Genomic DNA, 14,921 nt, shown 5'->3' with positions numbered 1-14,921 from the left:
TTTATTTATGTGCTTGGCTATGTTGGGTCTCAGTTGTGGCACGGAGGATCTTCATCACTGCATGCGGACTCTCTAGTTGCAGCGTGCAGGCTCAGTATCTCTGCAGAATATGGGCTCTTAGTGCCCCAAACAAGGATCAAACCTGCATCCACCTTCACTGCAAGGCAGGTTCTTAACCACTGGACCACCGAGGAGGTCACAGGGGGTTCTCTGGAGGGTGGACAAAGCCCTTGCTGGGCCAGCCTTGAGGGAGGGGCATCACGCAGGCCTGCTCGCATCCTGGACGAGCCTCGGGGTGGCCCTCTCACTCCAGCGCTTTCTAGACTGACGGCGACGGTAAATGACAGTCGCCGGCCACTTGCTGGATGCCTGTTCTAAACTCTTCACACTCGGAGGTGAAAGAGATGAAAATGAGTCAAAGCAGAACACAGTTTTACCTAAAAATGCTCTCAAAGATATGTAATGAAAATGGCAGATGAGAAAAAGTCTCAGGACCCAGGGGTCCGCCTGGCTGGAATGCAGGGTTAGACAGGGTTGAGGGTGGGCATACTGTGGGGGGCGGGGGGGCCTGGGAGAGCCTGGCTCAGCTCAGCAGGTTGGACACCAGCACGGCCAAGAACATGATTCAAGTCCAGTTGGGCAGACCTAGCAGGACAGGGTACAGCTGAGTCTCCAAGGGTGCCTTGAGCCCCAACCCCTTCCCTCTGGGGTTTGTCATTGAGCCCGGCAGGTTCCCCCGGGGCCATCGCCCTGGTTTCCGTGGGGGTGTTTGCTTCCAGGCATGGAGGGTCCCAGCCCTCCTGCTGGCCCCCCTTCCCTAGCCTGCCTCCACCCCGTGGCACTTTCTGATGGCCTTCTGCTGGCCGCAGCTGGTGTCCGCCACCCTGGTGTCACGGTGGTCCTTGTCCTTCCACAGAGCTATTTCCTCAGTCGCGCCCAGAGCCTGTGTGGCCCCGAGCACAGCGCCGTCCCCGACTCGCTGCGCTGGCTCTGCCATCCCCTGGGCCAGAAGTTCTTCATGGAGCGGAGCTGGTCAGTGAAGTCGGCTGCCAAGGAGAGTCTGTACTGTGCCCAGAGGAACCCAGGTGAGAACGCCTTGCCCCCTGGGGGCCCCCTGGTGCTGCCCCCATACACGTGGAGACACAGGGTGCCTCGGCTGTGAGTTCCTTACACTCAGGAGCTCGTGAGCCTGGTTGCCAGTGAAGCTGGGTTTGCAGCTCACCACTGGGCCACTCAGAGCCCGTGGTCCTGGCATCAGTCACCCTGCCACACGTCCCCAAGGGTGACTGAGTGTGAGCAGAATCTTGCCCTTGTGCGGGCGCTGTGGAGACTCAGAGGGTGTAGAGGAGCTACTGGCTGGCCCCGCTCTCCCGCTTCTGCCGGAAAACAAACAGACATAGACGGAGCAGTTAGGGAACAACAGGCGACAGACGGTCGTCAGGTGCTCAGGGTGGTGGCAGAGACAGGGCTCCGGGCGTCGGGAGGAGAGGCTGGCTGGCTGTCCCCCGCTGTCTGATGGTGATCTAAGTCGACTCGCCCAGCCTCGCAGCGGGCAGGAGAGGCCAGTCGGGTTGGCCCAGGCTTGAGCAGCCATGGCTTTGAGCTGTCCGCACTTTTCCTCTCTCTGAACCAGAAGTGTGGGGAGTCAGACGTAGTTGGCAGGTTCAGGAGTGTGTGTCAGGCATTTTGTGGGGAAGGCGGGGTCCACTGTCATTTCTTCTCAGTATCTGTTGTTCACAGTAAGAATGACGTGCAACCCCAGAGAGGAAGGGCGAAAGCAGAAGCCGTCATCAATCTCGGATGCATGGCCAGGCTGCTCTGTCTACAGCGGAGGCTGCCCCTGGCCCTCATGCCTCTGGTGGCTCTGGTTCTAGGCCTTGTTGCCCAGAATATATTCCTAAGTGTCCTGCCTCCCTGTCCTTGTCAAGTTGAAGCCCACACGTCTGTGGCATGTGAATGAGGGGAAGGGCCTGGTGACGCCGTATTTGGGGCTTGCCAGTCAGGGGACTTGGTGACAGGCAGCTGTCATTGCCAAGCATTGCCAGGCCTCTTGTTTAATCGCCTCGGCCAGACAACTTCTGGCCACGGGTCTTGTGCGAAGGCTCTTAAGCGGGAGCTGGCTCTTCTCACCCTGTCAGGTAGGAGCCTCGGTGGCTGTCCTCCTGAGCCACAGGAGAAGGGGCGGCCTCTGAGACTTGGGGTGGCTGTCCACCTTCCCGGTTTCTGTTTGCTGACGAGGGTCGTGGCCACCACCTTACTGCTCCCAGCCTTGAATGAAAGGACTGAGCATTATGCTAAGAGACACAGCACCCTTCACGCCCCCCCGCCACTGGAGCCAGTCCAGAACTCATGTACTCTTGGATTGACCACCCTCCCTCTGCCCACCCCCCACTTCTGACTGTTCAGCAAGCAGTTCTGGGGTTTGGATGGGGAGGTTTGGCCCCATTAAGAGGGGATATCTGTTCCTTGGGTTCCTCCCCCACACCCTGTTTTCTCTGTAGGACAGAGCTCCTAAGTGAGCCCCACTCACCCCTCTCCTGGCTTCCTCCTCTTTTTCAGCTGACCCCATCGCCCAGGTACACCAGGCCTTCTGTAAGAACCTGCTGGAGCGAGCAGTGGAGTCCTTGGTAAAACCTCAGGCCAAGAAGAAAGCTGCAGACCAGGAGGAGGAGAGCTGGTACGGACCTTGGATATACCCCCCACCCCTGCCCCCGCCTCAGGCTACCTCCCTGGGTAGCGAGACGGGGCTCTGAGATCCACCTCCCTTAAGGAAATAAGCCCCAGTGTGGGGGCTTCAGGGAAATCCAGTGACTCTTTGGTGTTGATGTCTCAGGCCTGGCAGCCCCATGAGAGCCCTCTGTGGTCTCAGAGCTGGCTTCTTTGCCTCTTGCTGCCCCACCAAGTATATTATTTCTCCCTTTTCTCATTTCTACCTATCTCTATATCTATATCACCTATATACATACCTATATCACAGAGTGGAGTCAGTTCTTGGAGCAGATCGGGGATTTGATTTCTTTTGCTTTGCCCTTTGGCAGGGGAAGGGTGGCCTGTGGAATGGAGCGTGGGAAGCTCAGCAGAAGGCAAATGGCTCTGGCCCAGACATCTTGGGGACCCAGACCTGTACCGAGAGGTCAGGCGGTGTCTTATTCTTAGGGAGTCACCAAGCACAGTCTTTCCTTCACAGAGTCAGACCTGAGAGGCAGGCAGGTACCAGCATCGCTCTCGTTCAGGGCCCAGGTCCTGACAAGAGTGCACCTGGGCAGAGAGGGGGTCTTCTGCCTGGGGAATCAGAAAACTTCTGGGCAGAGACCACGGTTGAATTGGGTCTTGAAGGGCGAGGGATGAAAGAGAAACCTTGCTTTTCCCACAGAGAGAAGAGTGTCAGGAACAGTGTCAGGGCGGCCTGGGGCGAGCCGGAGTGGTTGGTGGGGGCAGTGCTCAGGGTGTGCCTGGCCCTGTGGGTCTCAGAACTGGGGGCTGACCAGCCAGGCTGTGAGTGAAGTCCTTGTGTACACTCTGATGTGAGTGGGACCCTTTCTTTTCTTTCCAGTGAATTCTCCAGCGCTCTCGAGTACCTGAAATTACTGAACTCTTTTGTGGACTCCGTGGGGATTGTGACCCCCCCCTTCTCCAGCAGCTCTGTGCTCAAGTCGGCCCTTGGTAAGCACCTTGCGGGCGGCTCCACGGGCCTCAGGTTGCTTGACTCAGTCCTCCACAGCCCTTGTGTCTTGGGGCCCAGGATTGGTTACGAGTCTGCCACTCAAGAACCTTCTCTGGCTCTGAGGTGTGTCTCTGCGGTCCTCACATCAGCCCACCCACAGTTCCCCTTACTGGGCTGTGTTTTGGGGGCAGGAAATCAGGATGCTGCCAGAAGTGGGATGACGAGTGAGTCAGGGACGCTGGCTGGAGCAGGTCAGGAATGCTCCCAGGTGCTCAGAATGGGCAGCAAGCGGTCTGGGCCTGGGGGCTGGTGGGGGGCCTCACCTTTCGGCACAAAGTGGTCCCTGGGGCTGCTCTTGGGTCTGACGCCCTCTGCCGGAGAGGCCTTTCATCCGGTGTCCCTACTGCTCCGGCACCCACTGCCTCGGTGGCCACACAACTGCCGACTGAACTGGCAGCAGGACGCTCTGCTTCTGTCTCTAAACTGTCATCCAGGTGACAACATGAGAGCAGCCGCCTCTCGCGTGGCTGAGGCTGCAGGAGAGGGCGTGGAGCTCCCTCTGACGGCTCTCCCCATGGAGGGCAGGATCCCAGAGGAGCAGCCTCCCCATCGTGACCTCTGACCTCATGGCCTGTCATTTCAGAGCTGAGAGAACAACGCGCTCTTAGGCATTTCACATGCAGGTTCACTGAGAAAACTAGGCCTCAGGAAAACACTAGAAAGATTCTACGTGCACCGTTACTACACATATTCTGGAAACACTGTTTTTCACAGCTGTTGGAAGTTTGGGTTGTTTGCAGCTTCTTCCTTAAAAATACCACCAGTGAACGTCTTTTTTTTCTCTATTTAGGCTCGTTTCTTTGTGATGGATTTTCAAAAATGAGATTCCTAGGTTACTAGGAGTGAACATTTTTAAGGCTGTTAAGGCAAATTGCCAAACATGTTCTGAGATGGGGCTGGTGGGTGTGAGAGGGCAGCCCACAGGCCCCAGCCCGTCGTCGGGAGGGAGAGACAGCACGAACAGGGGGGCTCTAGTTTCTGCAGTGCTGGAGCGGTGTTTGGTTCTGTTCGCCTCTAGGCCCAGACGTCGTCTGTCGGTGGTGGACGTCCGCCATCACCATGGCCATCAGCTGGCTCCAGGGAGATGACGCCGCTGTGCGCACTCACTTCACCGAAGTGGAGCGGGTCCCCCAGGCCCTGGAAGTGACAGAGTGCGTAGCCCTCCTTGACCTCTTGCCTGCTTCTCTCCAGGGAAGCCCCCGGTGCCAGCAGGTGCCAGGCTCGCTGGGTTAGTCGGGGAGGGGAGCAGGTCTGCATGGCCATCAGCATGAAGGGTCAGGCAGCCTGGGGACTACACGACAGATGGCGAGATGAAGCGAGGGGACAAGGACGCCACGGAGACTCCAGACGTGGCAAGCCGTGTGTGTGTGTGTGTGTGTGTGTGTGTGTGTGTGAGACCCCAGCAGCCGTCAGTGCTACTCCCAGGGCTCCACAGGCTGACAGGCAGGGAGAGCCGGTGGCTCCTACAGAAGGTCCTGGTGGAGCCTGGCAGGCCAGCACTGGCTTGTGAGGCCTGGGGATCCTCTGTGTGCCAGCGCTGAGTCCCATTTCCTCTCGACCACCCTCCACCCCACCAGCTGAATCACTAAAAAGGCCTTTAGCACAAGGCATCACCAGAGAGCTTTTGACGTTCCTCTTGGGGACTCATGCCTGCCTCTTGGGGGCGTTTGGCCTGTATTGGCGGGCAGCCTGGCAACACCCTGGCTGCTTCTGACTGGATCTGAGTGTCCCTGACATCTTCTGCCACTTGCAGAAATTGTGAAACGCCCCAAGGCAGGAAGGCCCCACTGGGTCTTTCCTCAGAGCCAAGGCTGTCACGTCTCCCGCCAAGTGGGCCTTTACCCGGGAGAGCAGGAGGGAGCTGAGGAAAGCAGGTTTAGGCAGCTTCAACACTCCCAATTTCATTTAAGTAACCCCCTATTAAGCTCTGACCAGGGAATGCCCACCCAGGGTGTGTTGTCTCCCAGCTGACACACCCAAGCAGACTGAGGCCCAGCGGGTAAACCGTCTAAAGTGTTCTCACTTGTAAGAACAGGCCCTGGGGTGCAGCTAAGACCCCCGCAGGCATTCCTTCCCCCCAAATTCAGCCACCCGGGGGCCCCTTTGCTCTTTAGTTGTGGCGATGCTGTGGGACGCCACCCCACCCCAGCCTCCCCACTCTCTCCCTGATCTGCTCCCTGAAATGAGGCTGTTTCTCCAGAGTTGAGCACCCGGCCTGGGCACCTTAGTGAGTGAGTGCAGATAACAGGGCCGATACGTATGTCCCCACAGGGAGCGGCGAGTGGTACTGTGGCTTCTGTACAGATGAGGAAACTGAGGCATGGGTTTTTTTTTTTACTTTTTGCTCTTCTGCTTTTTTTTTAAACTTTTTATCTTGCGTTGGAGTATAGCCGATTAACAACGTTATCACAGTTTCAGGTGAACAGCAGAGGGACTCAGCCACACACAGTCTTGTACCATCCTCCCTCTGAGGCACAGATTGTTTGAATGACTGTCTTGGGTGGCTTCTCAGTGACTGTTGGTGGTGGGCCCACCAACAATCTCTGTGGCCGCGATCTCTGATCCCTTCTCCTTGGTCACATGCCACATTCGGGGGTCTCCTGCACCCCTCCACGATTCCATCGTCCACTCAGCGAGTGCTTAGCTGAGGGCGTACTTGGTGTCAGCTGAATTCTAGTCTCTGGGAGGCCGCGGTAAATGAGACAGCAAGTTACGGCCATAAGCAAATAGACAGAAGCCTGCCCCGCTCAGCTCTCCGCTCTGGGAGCTGTGGCCTCTGCCGGCTCCAGTCTTGGCTCTCAGGAAGCAGGCAGCACATCGCGGGGAGACATTCCAGGCCAGAGGCAGGTCAGCCTCCAGGAGTTCACACAGAACCTGGTGAGGGCAGGAGGCTCACAAACCAACAGCTGGTGTCGGGGGCACAAAAGACCTGACCCAGGGGGCAGCCAGAGGAGGCTTGCAGGGGGCAGGGCAGGAGAAGGCAGACCGGAGGGCCAGCCAGTGAAACAGGTCTCAGAAACAAGTGAGGAATGGTGAGAAAGGGTATTCCAGGCAAAGGCAGCCACGTCAGCAGAGGTGAGGAGAGGAGAGAGGAAGGGAGCAGAGATGAGCTTTGGTTGCCTGGAGCCCGGAGCGGGTCAGAGGCTGAGAAGGGCCTCGTTCAGCGCCTGCTCTCCTCCCTCCCCTCACTTCCTCCTGCAGCCACACTCCCGCCTGGATGTTCTCACATGTGTCAGACACTCAGGGCCTTTGCATCTGCCACGCCTCTTTCCAGAGCCCTCCTCCTTAGAAATCCCCGTGCCTGCTTCCCTCAGGTTCCTTCTGCATGAGTGTCACCTCTCCCGTGAGGACATCCTTGGCCGTCCATAATAAACGCCACCCGCTGGCTCCGGGTGACTTTCCTTCATGGCTCTTGCAGCACCTGGCATTACACAGTCAGTATCTAATGTGTTGATCACCTGACTCCTTCACTAGGACGTGAACGCTGTGCACATTTCTGGAGTGAAGAGGATGCTTAGGGCCAGGGAGCCTCCCTCGCTCAGGGCCGGCAATTCCAGTCTGGAGCTGGGACCTAGAACCATTATGGTGGCCTTTAGTCCTGCAGACCCACTTGTCACAGCGGTGTGAGGGCAGTGGTTGCTGGCTTGGGCTCCCCACCTTCATTCTGCCCAGGTGATGTGCGCTGACCTCTTGCCTCTCACCTCTGTCACCACCCAGGAGCCCCCTGGTGAAGGCCGTCTTCCACACCTGCAGAGCCATGCACGCCTCACTATCCGGGAAGGCGGACGGGCAGCAGAGTTCCTTCTGCCACTGCGAGAGGGCCAGTGGCCACTTGTGGAGCAGCCTCAACGTCAGTGGAGCCACCTGTGACCCCGACCTTAACCATGTGAGTGGGGCGTATAGCCCCGGGGGGCGGTGCTCATCTCTGCCGGGAGATAGCACTCTGACCCACCATGAGCCCACCCGGCCTGTGGGGCTGCGCGAAAGGCAGGCCAGTCAGCAGCCCCTCCCCCAGAGCCCGGCCCGGTGGTCCGGGGGTTTTCCTTTCCGTACTTGGAACCAGCATGTTCCCACCTTGGCCCCGGGTCCTGCGGGCCCTCAGCTCGGTCAACCCCAGGTGGACCTCGGCTGGCCAGGGCGCATCTGCTCCGCCCCCCTTGCGCGCACACCCTGGAGCGGGTGGCTGCGGTGCATTGTAGTTGCATTGCATGTTCTGGCGGTACCCGTGCAATGTTTCCACAGTGCATCACAGAGGCCTGCCCGGCCCTCGAGAGACTCCCCCGTGCCTTGTTAGAGGGACTGTGTCACTGCCGGGGCACGAGGCAGGGCCGTCCGGGGCAGGGGAAGGGAGGCATGCACACAGCTGAGGGGGACACGTCGTCTGCTCACCAGGAGGAGCCTGGTTCGCTCCAGAAAGGGAGGCAGGAGGTGTGTTCTGAGGGTCAGACTCCGTCCGAGGCCCTCACTAGGGTTGGTCTGGCACCTCTGGCTGAGGTCATCCCTGGACCCGGACCCTGCAGTGAACCCGGGATAACATGCCAGCCCTACAAGACAAGTGTGCCCGCAGGGCCCGAGGCTCGCTCTAGGTGGTTCTCTGGTGGGTCCAGTAGTGTTTGTCTTCATGGAGAACCAGAGGAGTTTGAGGAGGAGAGAGAGGCTGCAGGCACCTGTGTGGGAAAATGGGCCTGGAAGAAGGGGCCCCCACAGAGGCTAGCATCCCTCAGAGGGCAGAATTCAGCCGAAGGCTACTACCTCACCTCTCAGAAATGCTACCTTTGGCTGAGGAGAGGGGTCTCATCCACGTTCTCCACCAGTGCTGTCAGCAGCCAAAAATCCACTGTGCCCCAGGGTCGGGCAACATACAGGTGCGAGGCAGGGTCGGCAGGGGGATGGGGGGTGTGGGGCAGCACCCTGGAGAAAGGGATGCCAGGCTGGATGAGATGAGGGACAGCCTGGAGGCGTCCACCGGTGCCTGAGGGCGGCACATGACCCACCTTGAGAAGCGCTGCTGCACTAAGGGCCCTCAGGAGCTAGGCAACACCAGCGTGGGCTGAGGCCAGTGCCCTTTGTGATTCTCCTTTGTGACACTGCAGCCCTGTGTGGTGCCCATTTTTTGGGTGGGGAAACAGGCTCAGAGGTGAGGTCATGTGTCAGGGCCACATAGCTATGGACAGAAAACCGTGACAGATCTAGACCAGTGGATCCAAACCCCAGCATTGAGCCTCTCTGAGGGTCTACCTTCTTGGGTTCCTGTCTCCCCCGCCCACCACAGAGGCCACTAGGGCCAGACCTGGGCCCCATCCTTGGAAGCGAGCCTCTGATCCCTGTTCCTCCATCTCCAGGCTCTGATTCCCCTGCAAGGACAGGGCCTCTAGGCCCAGCCATGGGCTCCCGGAGGAGGGGCTCCCGGAGGTGGGGGTGGCTCCCGGAGGTGGGAGGGGCCTGCGACTTGCTGTCAGAACCACTCGAGTTTTATTCCCACCCTTCCTAGTGTCTCCTCCATGAGGCGCTGCCCCTCTCTGAGCCTTGGCTTCCTCACCCGGTCAATGGAAGAGCAGATTTCCCTACAGGGTCTGTGGGAAGGACTAGATGTCAGGAACTGAAGCTCCCTCCCTGGCGGTTCTCTTGCTCCCTGATTTTCTGGGTCTCCCCTTTAATCCCAGAGCTGCCAGGTATCCGGTTGGGGAAGACCTGGTGCGTGCAGGGACCCTTGCCCTGGTAACCGGCCAGTCACCTTCTCCTTCCTCATGGCACACCACACAGGTGGTCCAGCTGCTGACCTGTGACCTGCTCCTGTCGCTGCGGACGGCTCTGTGGCAGAAGCAGGCTGGAGCCAGCCAGGCCCTGGGGGAGACCTACCACGCATCGGGCGCCGAGCTGGCTGGCTTCCAGCGGGACCTGGGCAGCCTGCGCAGGCTGGCACACAGCTTCCGCCTGGCCTACCGCAAGGTAAGGCCCATCCTGCTGCTGGGGAGGGTGGATCGAGGTGTCAGAACCGAGCCCAGCTCTGGAGTGGAGTCATGGAGTCGGCTGACCGGTCAGGCCCTGGGCTGGGTGCCATTCATCCCTTTGTTTGGCTCATGCTGTGTGTGCCCAACCCTGGAACGTGGCAGTGAGCAGTCCACACAGCACAGACAGGCCAGCAGAGATCTCGCCTTACCAGTTAACACTCGGGAGCGAGAAGGGGCTCCTAGTCTGTGTGAGGACATGGGGAAGGCCACGAGGGAGCACTGCTAGGTTCTCATAGTGGGTGTCAGAATCCCCTAGAAATGTGTTTAATGCTTTTTCTGGGCTGTGCTTGAGAACTCTCCACGTAACATCCCCTTGGCAATGAGGGCAGTTGATCAACCCACTTAGTGGAGTCAAACTGTTCCTGTGTTTACCTTTATTGCTAATTAAGAGTAATACAACTCAACATATTTTCCCTGAATTGTTTTCCAAAAATTTAAGCGAGAAGGCCAGTGTTAGGGGTGGGGAAGGGCTGTGTTTGGAAACGTGTGAAAAAGAAGGGCTTGGGGTACGGCTGCCCTCACCCTCAAGTGCTCTGGGACCCTCACGTGGTTGCATTGTAGCCCCTGTGTGCAGCGAGCCAGGACAGACACTGCAGACGAAATAGTCATGTGAGAACCACCCCCTTCACGGTGGAAAAGAGGAAGTGCGCTCAGGGGCGGCGGCCTCCTCACAAAACATCCCCACCTGCCTCTCCCTTGTCCGCCTCCACCCTGGCCTTCCAGGGCAGCACCACCCTCCTCACACCCTGAGGTGTTCGGGTGTAAAAGAAACTAGAGAGACCTAGGGAGACCCCCTTCTCCCCTCCCCCCTCCCCCATCAGTGATGCGTGTTGACAGAAGGGCTGCAGGTCTTCCTCCTGAGACCTTCTGAACTCTGAAGAAGAGACTCTTTCTGAAGAAACCAAACGACACAGGCCCCGAGCCACCTGAGCCCTCTCTCCCATCCCTGCCTCTCCCCTGTCCTGCTTTTGGGCTGGAGGCAGCCTCCGGCGTTGCGAGGGTCCACCCGCCTACTGTCCGTACAGCCCGGAGCACACACCGGTGCTCTCAGTCACCGTCAGCGGAGGTGGCCCTTAGCTTCCCTCTCAGCGTGCTCGCTTGCTCCAGCCCCACCAGCGGGCCTGTGCTCTTCCCCTTTCCTGCCGGGTGTGTGTCTGGGGTCAGAGTGAGGACGGGAGAAGCTGTTTTCAAAGGGTGAGCAGGGCAGGGTGTTTAGAGAAGGGGTATGGTCAGCGGGCAGATGCGATGCTGTAGGGAGGGATGCCCCCAGGGACACAGACAGGTGAGGACAACGGGCTTGTGTCCCCGGGCTTCCAGGTGTTCCTGCATGAAGCCACTGTGCGCCTGATGGCCGGAGCCAGCCCCACCCGCACCCACCAGCTGCTGGAGCACAGCCTGCGAAGGCGCACGGCTCAGAACGCCAAGCACGGTGAGCCCCCAGCGCCGGCGCCTGGGCGGGTCCAGGGGAGGGGAAAAACCCAAGGCTTGATTTGGTGGGTGGCCAGGGAGGGCCCGTGAGGCGTTGTGGGGCTGGACTGGCCTCGGTCACGTTGTCGTGGGTCCAGCCTCTCCAGAGTGAGAAGGGGATGGTGGGGATGTTGTCCCAGCGCGGGAGCTGGGACCCTGCTGATGGGCCGCATCTCAGCCCCGTCACAGAATGATAGCCAGAGTAATGTGTGTGGCGCCCGGCTGGGTCAGCTCATCTGTCTGTTGAGCTGAACCTCCCTCACTTGGGGGCAGGGGGCTTAGATACCCAAGTTCTCACCGAGCCGGGGGAAAGCACCTGCGTCGTAGCGGGCTCTCAGCGGGTATGTGTGTCTCCTGGTTCCCACAGGAGAGGCGGACGCCTGGCCCGGGCAGCGAGAGCGGGCCACTGCGATCCTCCTGGCCTGCCGCCACCTCCCTCTCTCCTTCCTGTCCTCCCCGGGCCAGCGGGCCGTGCTGCTGGCCGAGGCTGCCCGCACCCTGGAGAAGGCGGGCGACCGGCGCTCGTGCAGCGACTGCCAGCAGATGATCGTCAAGCTGGGGGGCGGCACCGCCATCGCCGCCTCCTGACCTCTGGCTCTGCCCACCTCAGCTGCCGCCTCCCTCCATTGCTCCCCAGCTCCCTCCGTCTCTGAGTCTTCTCTGTCTCTGAGTCTCTCCCTCCTCCTCCCTCTGTCTCTCTCCCTCCTCCTGTCTCTGAGTCTCTCTCCTCCTTCTGTCTCCCTCCCTCCTTCTTTGTCTCTGAGTCTCTCCTCCCTCTGTCTCTCTCCCTCCTCCCTCTCTCTCCCTCCTCCTCTGTCTCTGAGTCTCTCCCTTCCCTTTGTCTCTCCCTCTTCATTTTCTCTCAGTCTCTGCCTCCTCCTCTGTCTCTTGTGTCTCCCTCCTCTTCCCTGTGGGAGCTGAGGTATGAACCTTGGCTTCGGAGCAGTCGCCTGCCGAGGCTTCTGGACCACGGCTAGCGGGCCCCTGGGAGCTGCTGCAGAGAGAGGCTCCCAGCCTGGGTCCCAGTGGGCCTGAGCAGGGAAAGACAGGGAGGGCAGGAAATGGGGGTTCCCTGACTTGAAAGTGGCAGGGGGAGCTCCCAGGCTGCCCAGTTCCATCTCCAGCCCTCCCAAGACTCTGAAAATCTCCCCGCTCCCTTTTCCTGCTTCCTTGTTTTTTTTTAATCAGGCTTTCTCTCTGGGGGACATAGGTCTCTGGGCACCATGCGTTCCACCCGTGGCACTGTGCCCAGCACGCCCCCCTTTTATACAAATGTTTTTATATCTGTGTGCTTGGGGTTGCGGTGATGCAAGGCTGAGTTGCTGTGGCATCTTTATTCCTCTCCCCAGGTCCGTGTCCCCTCCCCTGTACCTGACAAAGCGAGTTCATTGTTTTCTCTTCATTACACAGGACAGCCAGGGGAGGAGCGAGCCCAACCCTGGGGAGGTGGGTGGGAGGCAGGGGGCAGGCTTGGGGATGGGTGAAATCGTGTTGGCATTATTTTTTAATTTTTTAAAAAAATAAATGGTCTTATTTAATTGTCCTGTTCCTTCCCACTCCCCCACCCCCTGGATGTCAGCCCAGACTCGGGGTAGGCCCCCGGGGGGCTGGGAGAGATAAAGCCACCCACCAGGACTGAGGGCCAGGGGCCTTCAGCGTGGGTTCCCCGCTCTCTCGGGCTCCCTCCCACCCCAACTCCTACCTCCACAGTCTATTTTTATCCCTAATTCTTGGCCTGAAAATAAGCCAGGCTGGCAGGGACCAGACCCCACCCCGTCCCCAGACAAGCCGCCTTTTGAAGTGGGCACAGCGTTGCCCACGATGGGCACTAGGATCGAAGCCCCCTTCCTGAGGGGGGCCTGTGAGGGAGCGTGGCCCCACTTCTTTGGATGCCCAAGCTTGGCGTCTACCTGAGGCCATTTCTCCTGGGGCCTGCGGGGAGGCTGAGGGGCTGCCCTCCTCCGTCCCTGTGCCTCTCACCCCCTTGGGCTGGTTGGGACAGAAGGTGGGCAGAGGCCCCAGCACAGACTGAGGGGACACGCAGCAAGGGCTCCCCTCATGCCGAGAGCAGGCCTCACCCGTAAGCTTGGGCCTCACCCACTTCTCTTCTGCCCGCACCTTGATGGCCCTGTGCCCTGGGTGAGCCAGCCTTTGTGTCGTGTGTATATACTGTGCCTTTTCTCGTTATGGTTCAGGGTGGGAGGGGGTCGGTTTTTCACTGAAAAGGGGGCTATGCCTGTGGCTTCCTTGATGTGGAATCATTCACTGTGTCCTGGATGTAGGTTATTGAATAAACACAGATTGGTACCACCCGGCGTGAAGTGTGTGGGGTCTGCGGCGTGACCAGCCAGGCAGCCACGTGGCTTGGCCTCAGTGGGTCCGGAACCAGGGGCTGCCTATCCCCCTCTGCCGAGAGGTCCCAGAGGCTTTGGGCTGACAGACCTTCCTTGCCCGCCCATGCTCCTGGCCCCGTCCTCCCAGCGCTTCCTGTCTGGCTCACACTTCAGGGCTAGGACAGACCTGGGCGAAAAGGGGTGTTGGTGGTGGTGTTGCTGGGGTCAGAGGTCACCGTATGCAGGACGCAGCTGGCTGCTTAGCAGATGACACCAGTTCTTTGCGATTTGGGGTGCTAAACCCTCCTGGGTTCACCCGGTTGGGTTTCCCCATCTCCCTGGAGGCAGAGAGCTTCTGAGATGTGGCCTGCAGGTCACATCCGAGTCCAGCTCCTGTGCTTCCCAGCCGGGTCCCCTTGGGCGGGTGGCAGGAGTTGGGGGCGTCCCTTCAGCCTCCACATGCCTCTGTGCAGACAGCCCGCCCCTGCCTGTGACGGCCTGCTGGCCAGTGTGAACCACCCGGCGCATGTGAAGTGCCAGTTTGTGGGGAGGGCCCATGAGGCTGGGGAGGGGCCCAGCCACAGGCAGTGCAGGGCCGTGTGGGCAGGCGGGTCAGCGAGGCCCGTGGGGATGAGGTCTGGGGGCCAAAGTGCGTGGTCCATAACCCGGCCCCCGGCTGGGAAATGGGCCAGGGCCCTTGAGCTGTCTAAGCCACTCCCTTCTCTGAAGGACATACAGCAGGCCACTGTCCCGAGGGCCAGAACAGCCTGTGGGGGTGCGGGGTGGGGGCCGGGGGGCCACTGTAGCTCGTCCTTGTCCAGTCACTAGAGCAGCATTTCCAGCGGAGGCCTGGCCCCTGGGATGGAGATCCAGGGCCCTTGGGACTGAATGAGCAAAGAGGTCACACCCACCTCCCAGCCTAGCCTCTCCAGGGCATGTGTCACCAGGGTGGGTGGCTGTGGGTGGCTGATGTGTGCCCAGGAACCCGATGCTTTTGTGAGTCTCTACGGGATCCGTGACTCAGCACCCACCCTCCTCCCCCAGCTCTGTACAGCTGCAGGATCGTCTTGGCACCCCACCCCCACCCTGGGTTGAGGGTGTGAGAGCCATCTTCCCTGTGAGCCATGGGGGTCCCCACTGCAGGCATAACCATGGACCCTGGCCTCTGTTCTGACCTGGGGCTTCTAGGCCTTGGTTTTCTCAAGAGAACATAAAGGGCCAGGTGGACCCTCCTACAGGTGAAGAGCTGGAGGGTTTGGGGGCCTCAGGGCAGCCCAGCTAGCAGGAGGAAAGCCAGAGACTGGCTGGGAACAGGGGCCCCTCTGCCAACACACGCTGCCATTCCACCACCAGACCCACAATGCCGGCAGAATATGGAAGAGTCCT

At 59.7% G+C, this 14,921-nt stretch overlaps 1 protein-coding gene across 3 annotated transcripts in view; it reads left to right on the top strand.

Moving 5' to 3' along the window:
* Nucleotides 1–11,791, top strand: part of SREBF2 (sterol regulatory element binding transcription factor 2) — a 57,028-nt gene extending 45,237 nt beyond the window's left edge. For all 3 annotated transcript variants that reach the window (XM_025282779.2, XM_025282778.2, XM_025282780.2), the window contains 8 exons: nt 917–1,085; nt 2,560–2,677; nt 3,554–3,663; nt 4,743–4,875; nt 7,442–7,610; nt 9,488–9,673; nt 11,053–11,164; nt 11,570–11,791. In XM_025282779.2, coding sequence (XP_025138564.1) covers nt 917–1,085; nt 2,560–2,677; nt 3,554–3,663; nt 4,743–4,875; nt 7,442–7,610; nt 9,488–9,673; nt 11,053–11,164; nt 11,570–11,790 — 1,218 coding nt within the window. In that variant the 3' untranslated portion in view covers nt 11,791. The remainder of the gene's footprint in view (nt 1–916; nt 1,086–2,559; nt 2,678–3,553; nt 3,664–4,742; nt 4,876–7,441; nt 7,611–9,487; nt 9,674–11,052; nt 11,165–11,569) is intronic.
* The last annotated feature ends 3,130 nt before the right edge of the window (nt 11,792–14,921 follow it).

The sequence above is a fragment of the Bubalus bubalis genome, chromosome 4 (assembly GCF_019923935.1).
Source record: "Bubalus bubalis isolate 160015118507 breed Murrah chromosome 4, NDDB_SH_1, whole genome shotgun sequence".
NCBI lineage: Eukaryota > Metazoa > Chordata > Mammalia > Artiodactyla > Bovidae > Bubalus > Bubalus bubalis.
This window is presented reverse-complemented; position numbering and strand designations above follow the sequence as displayed.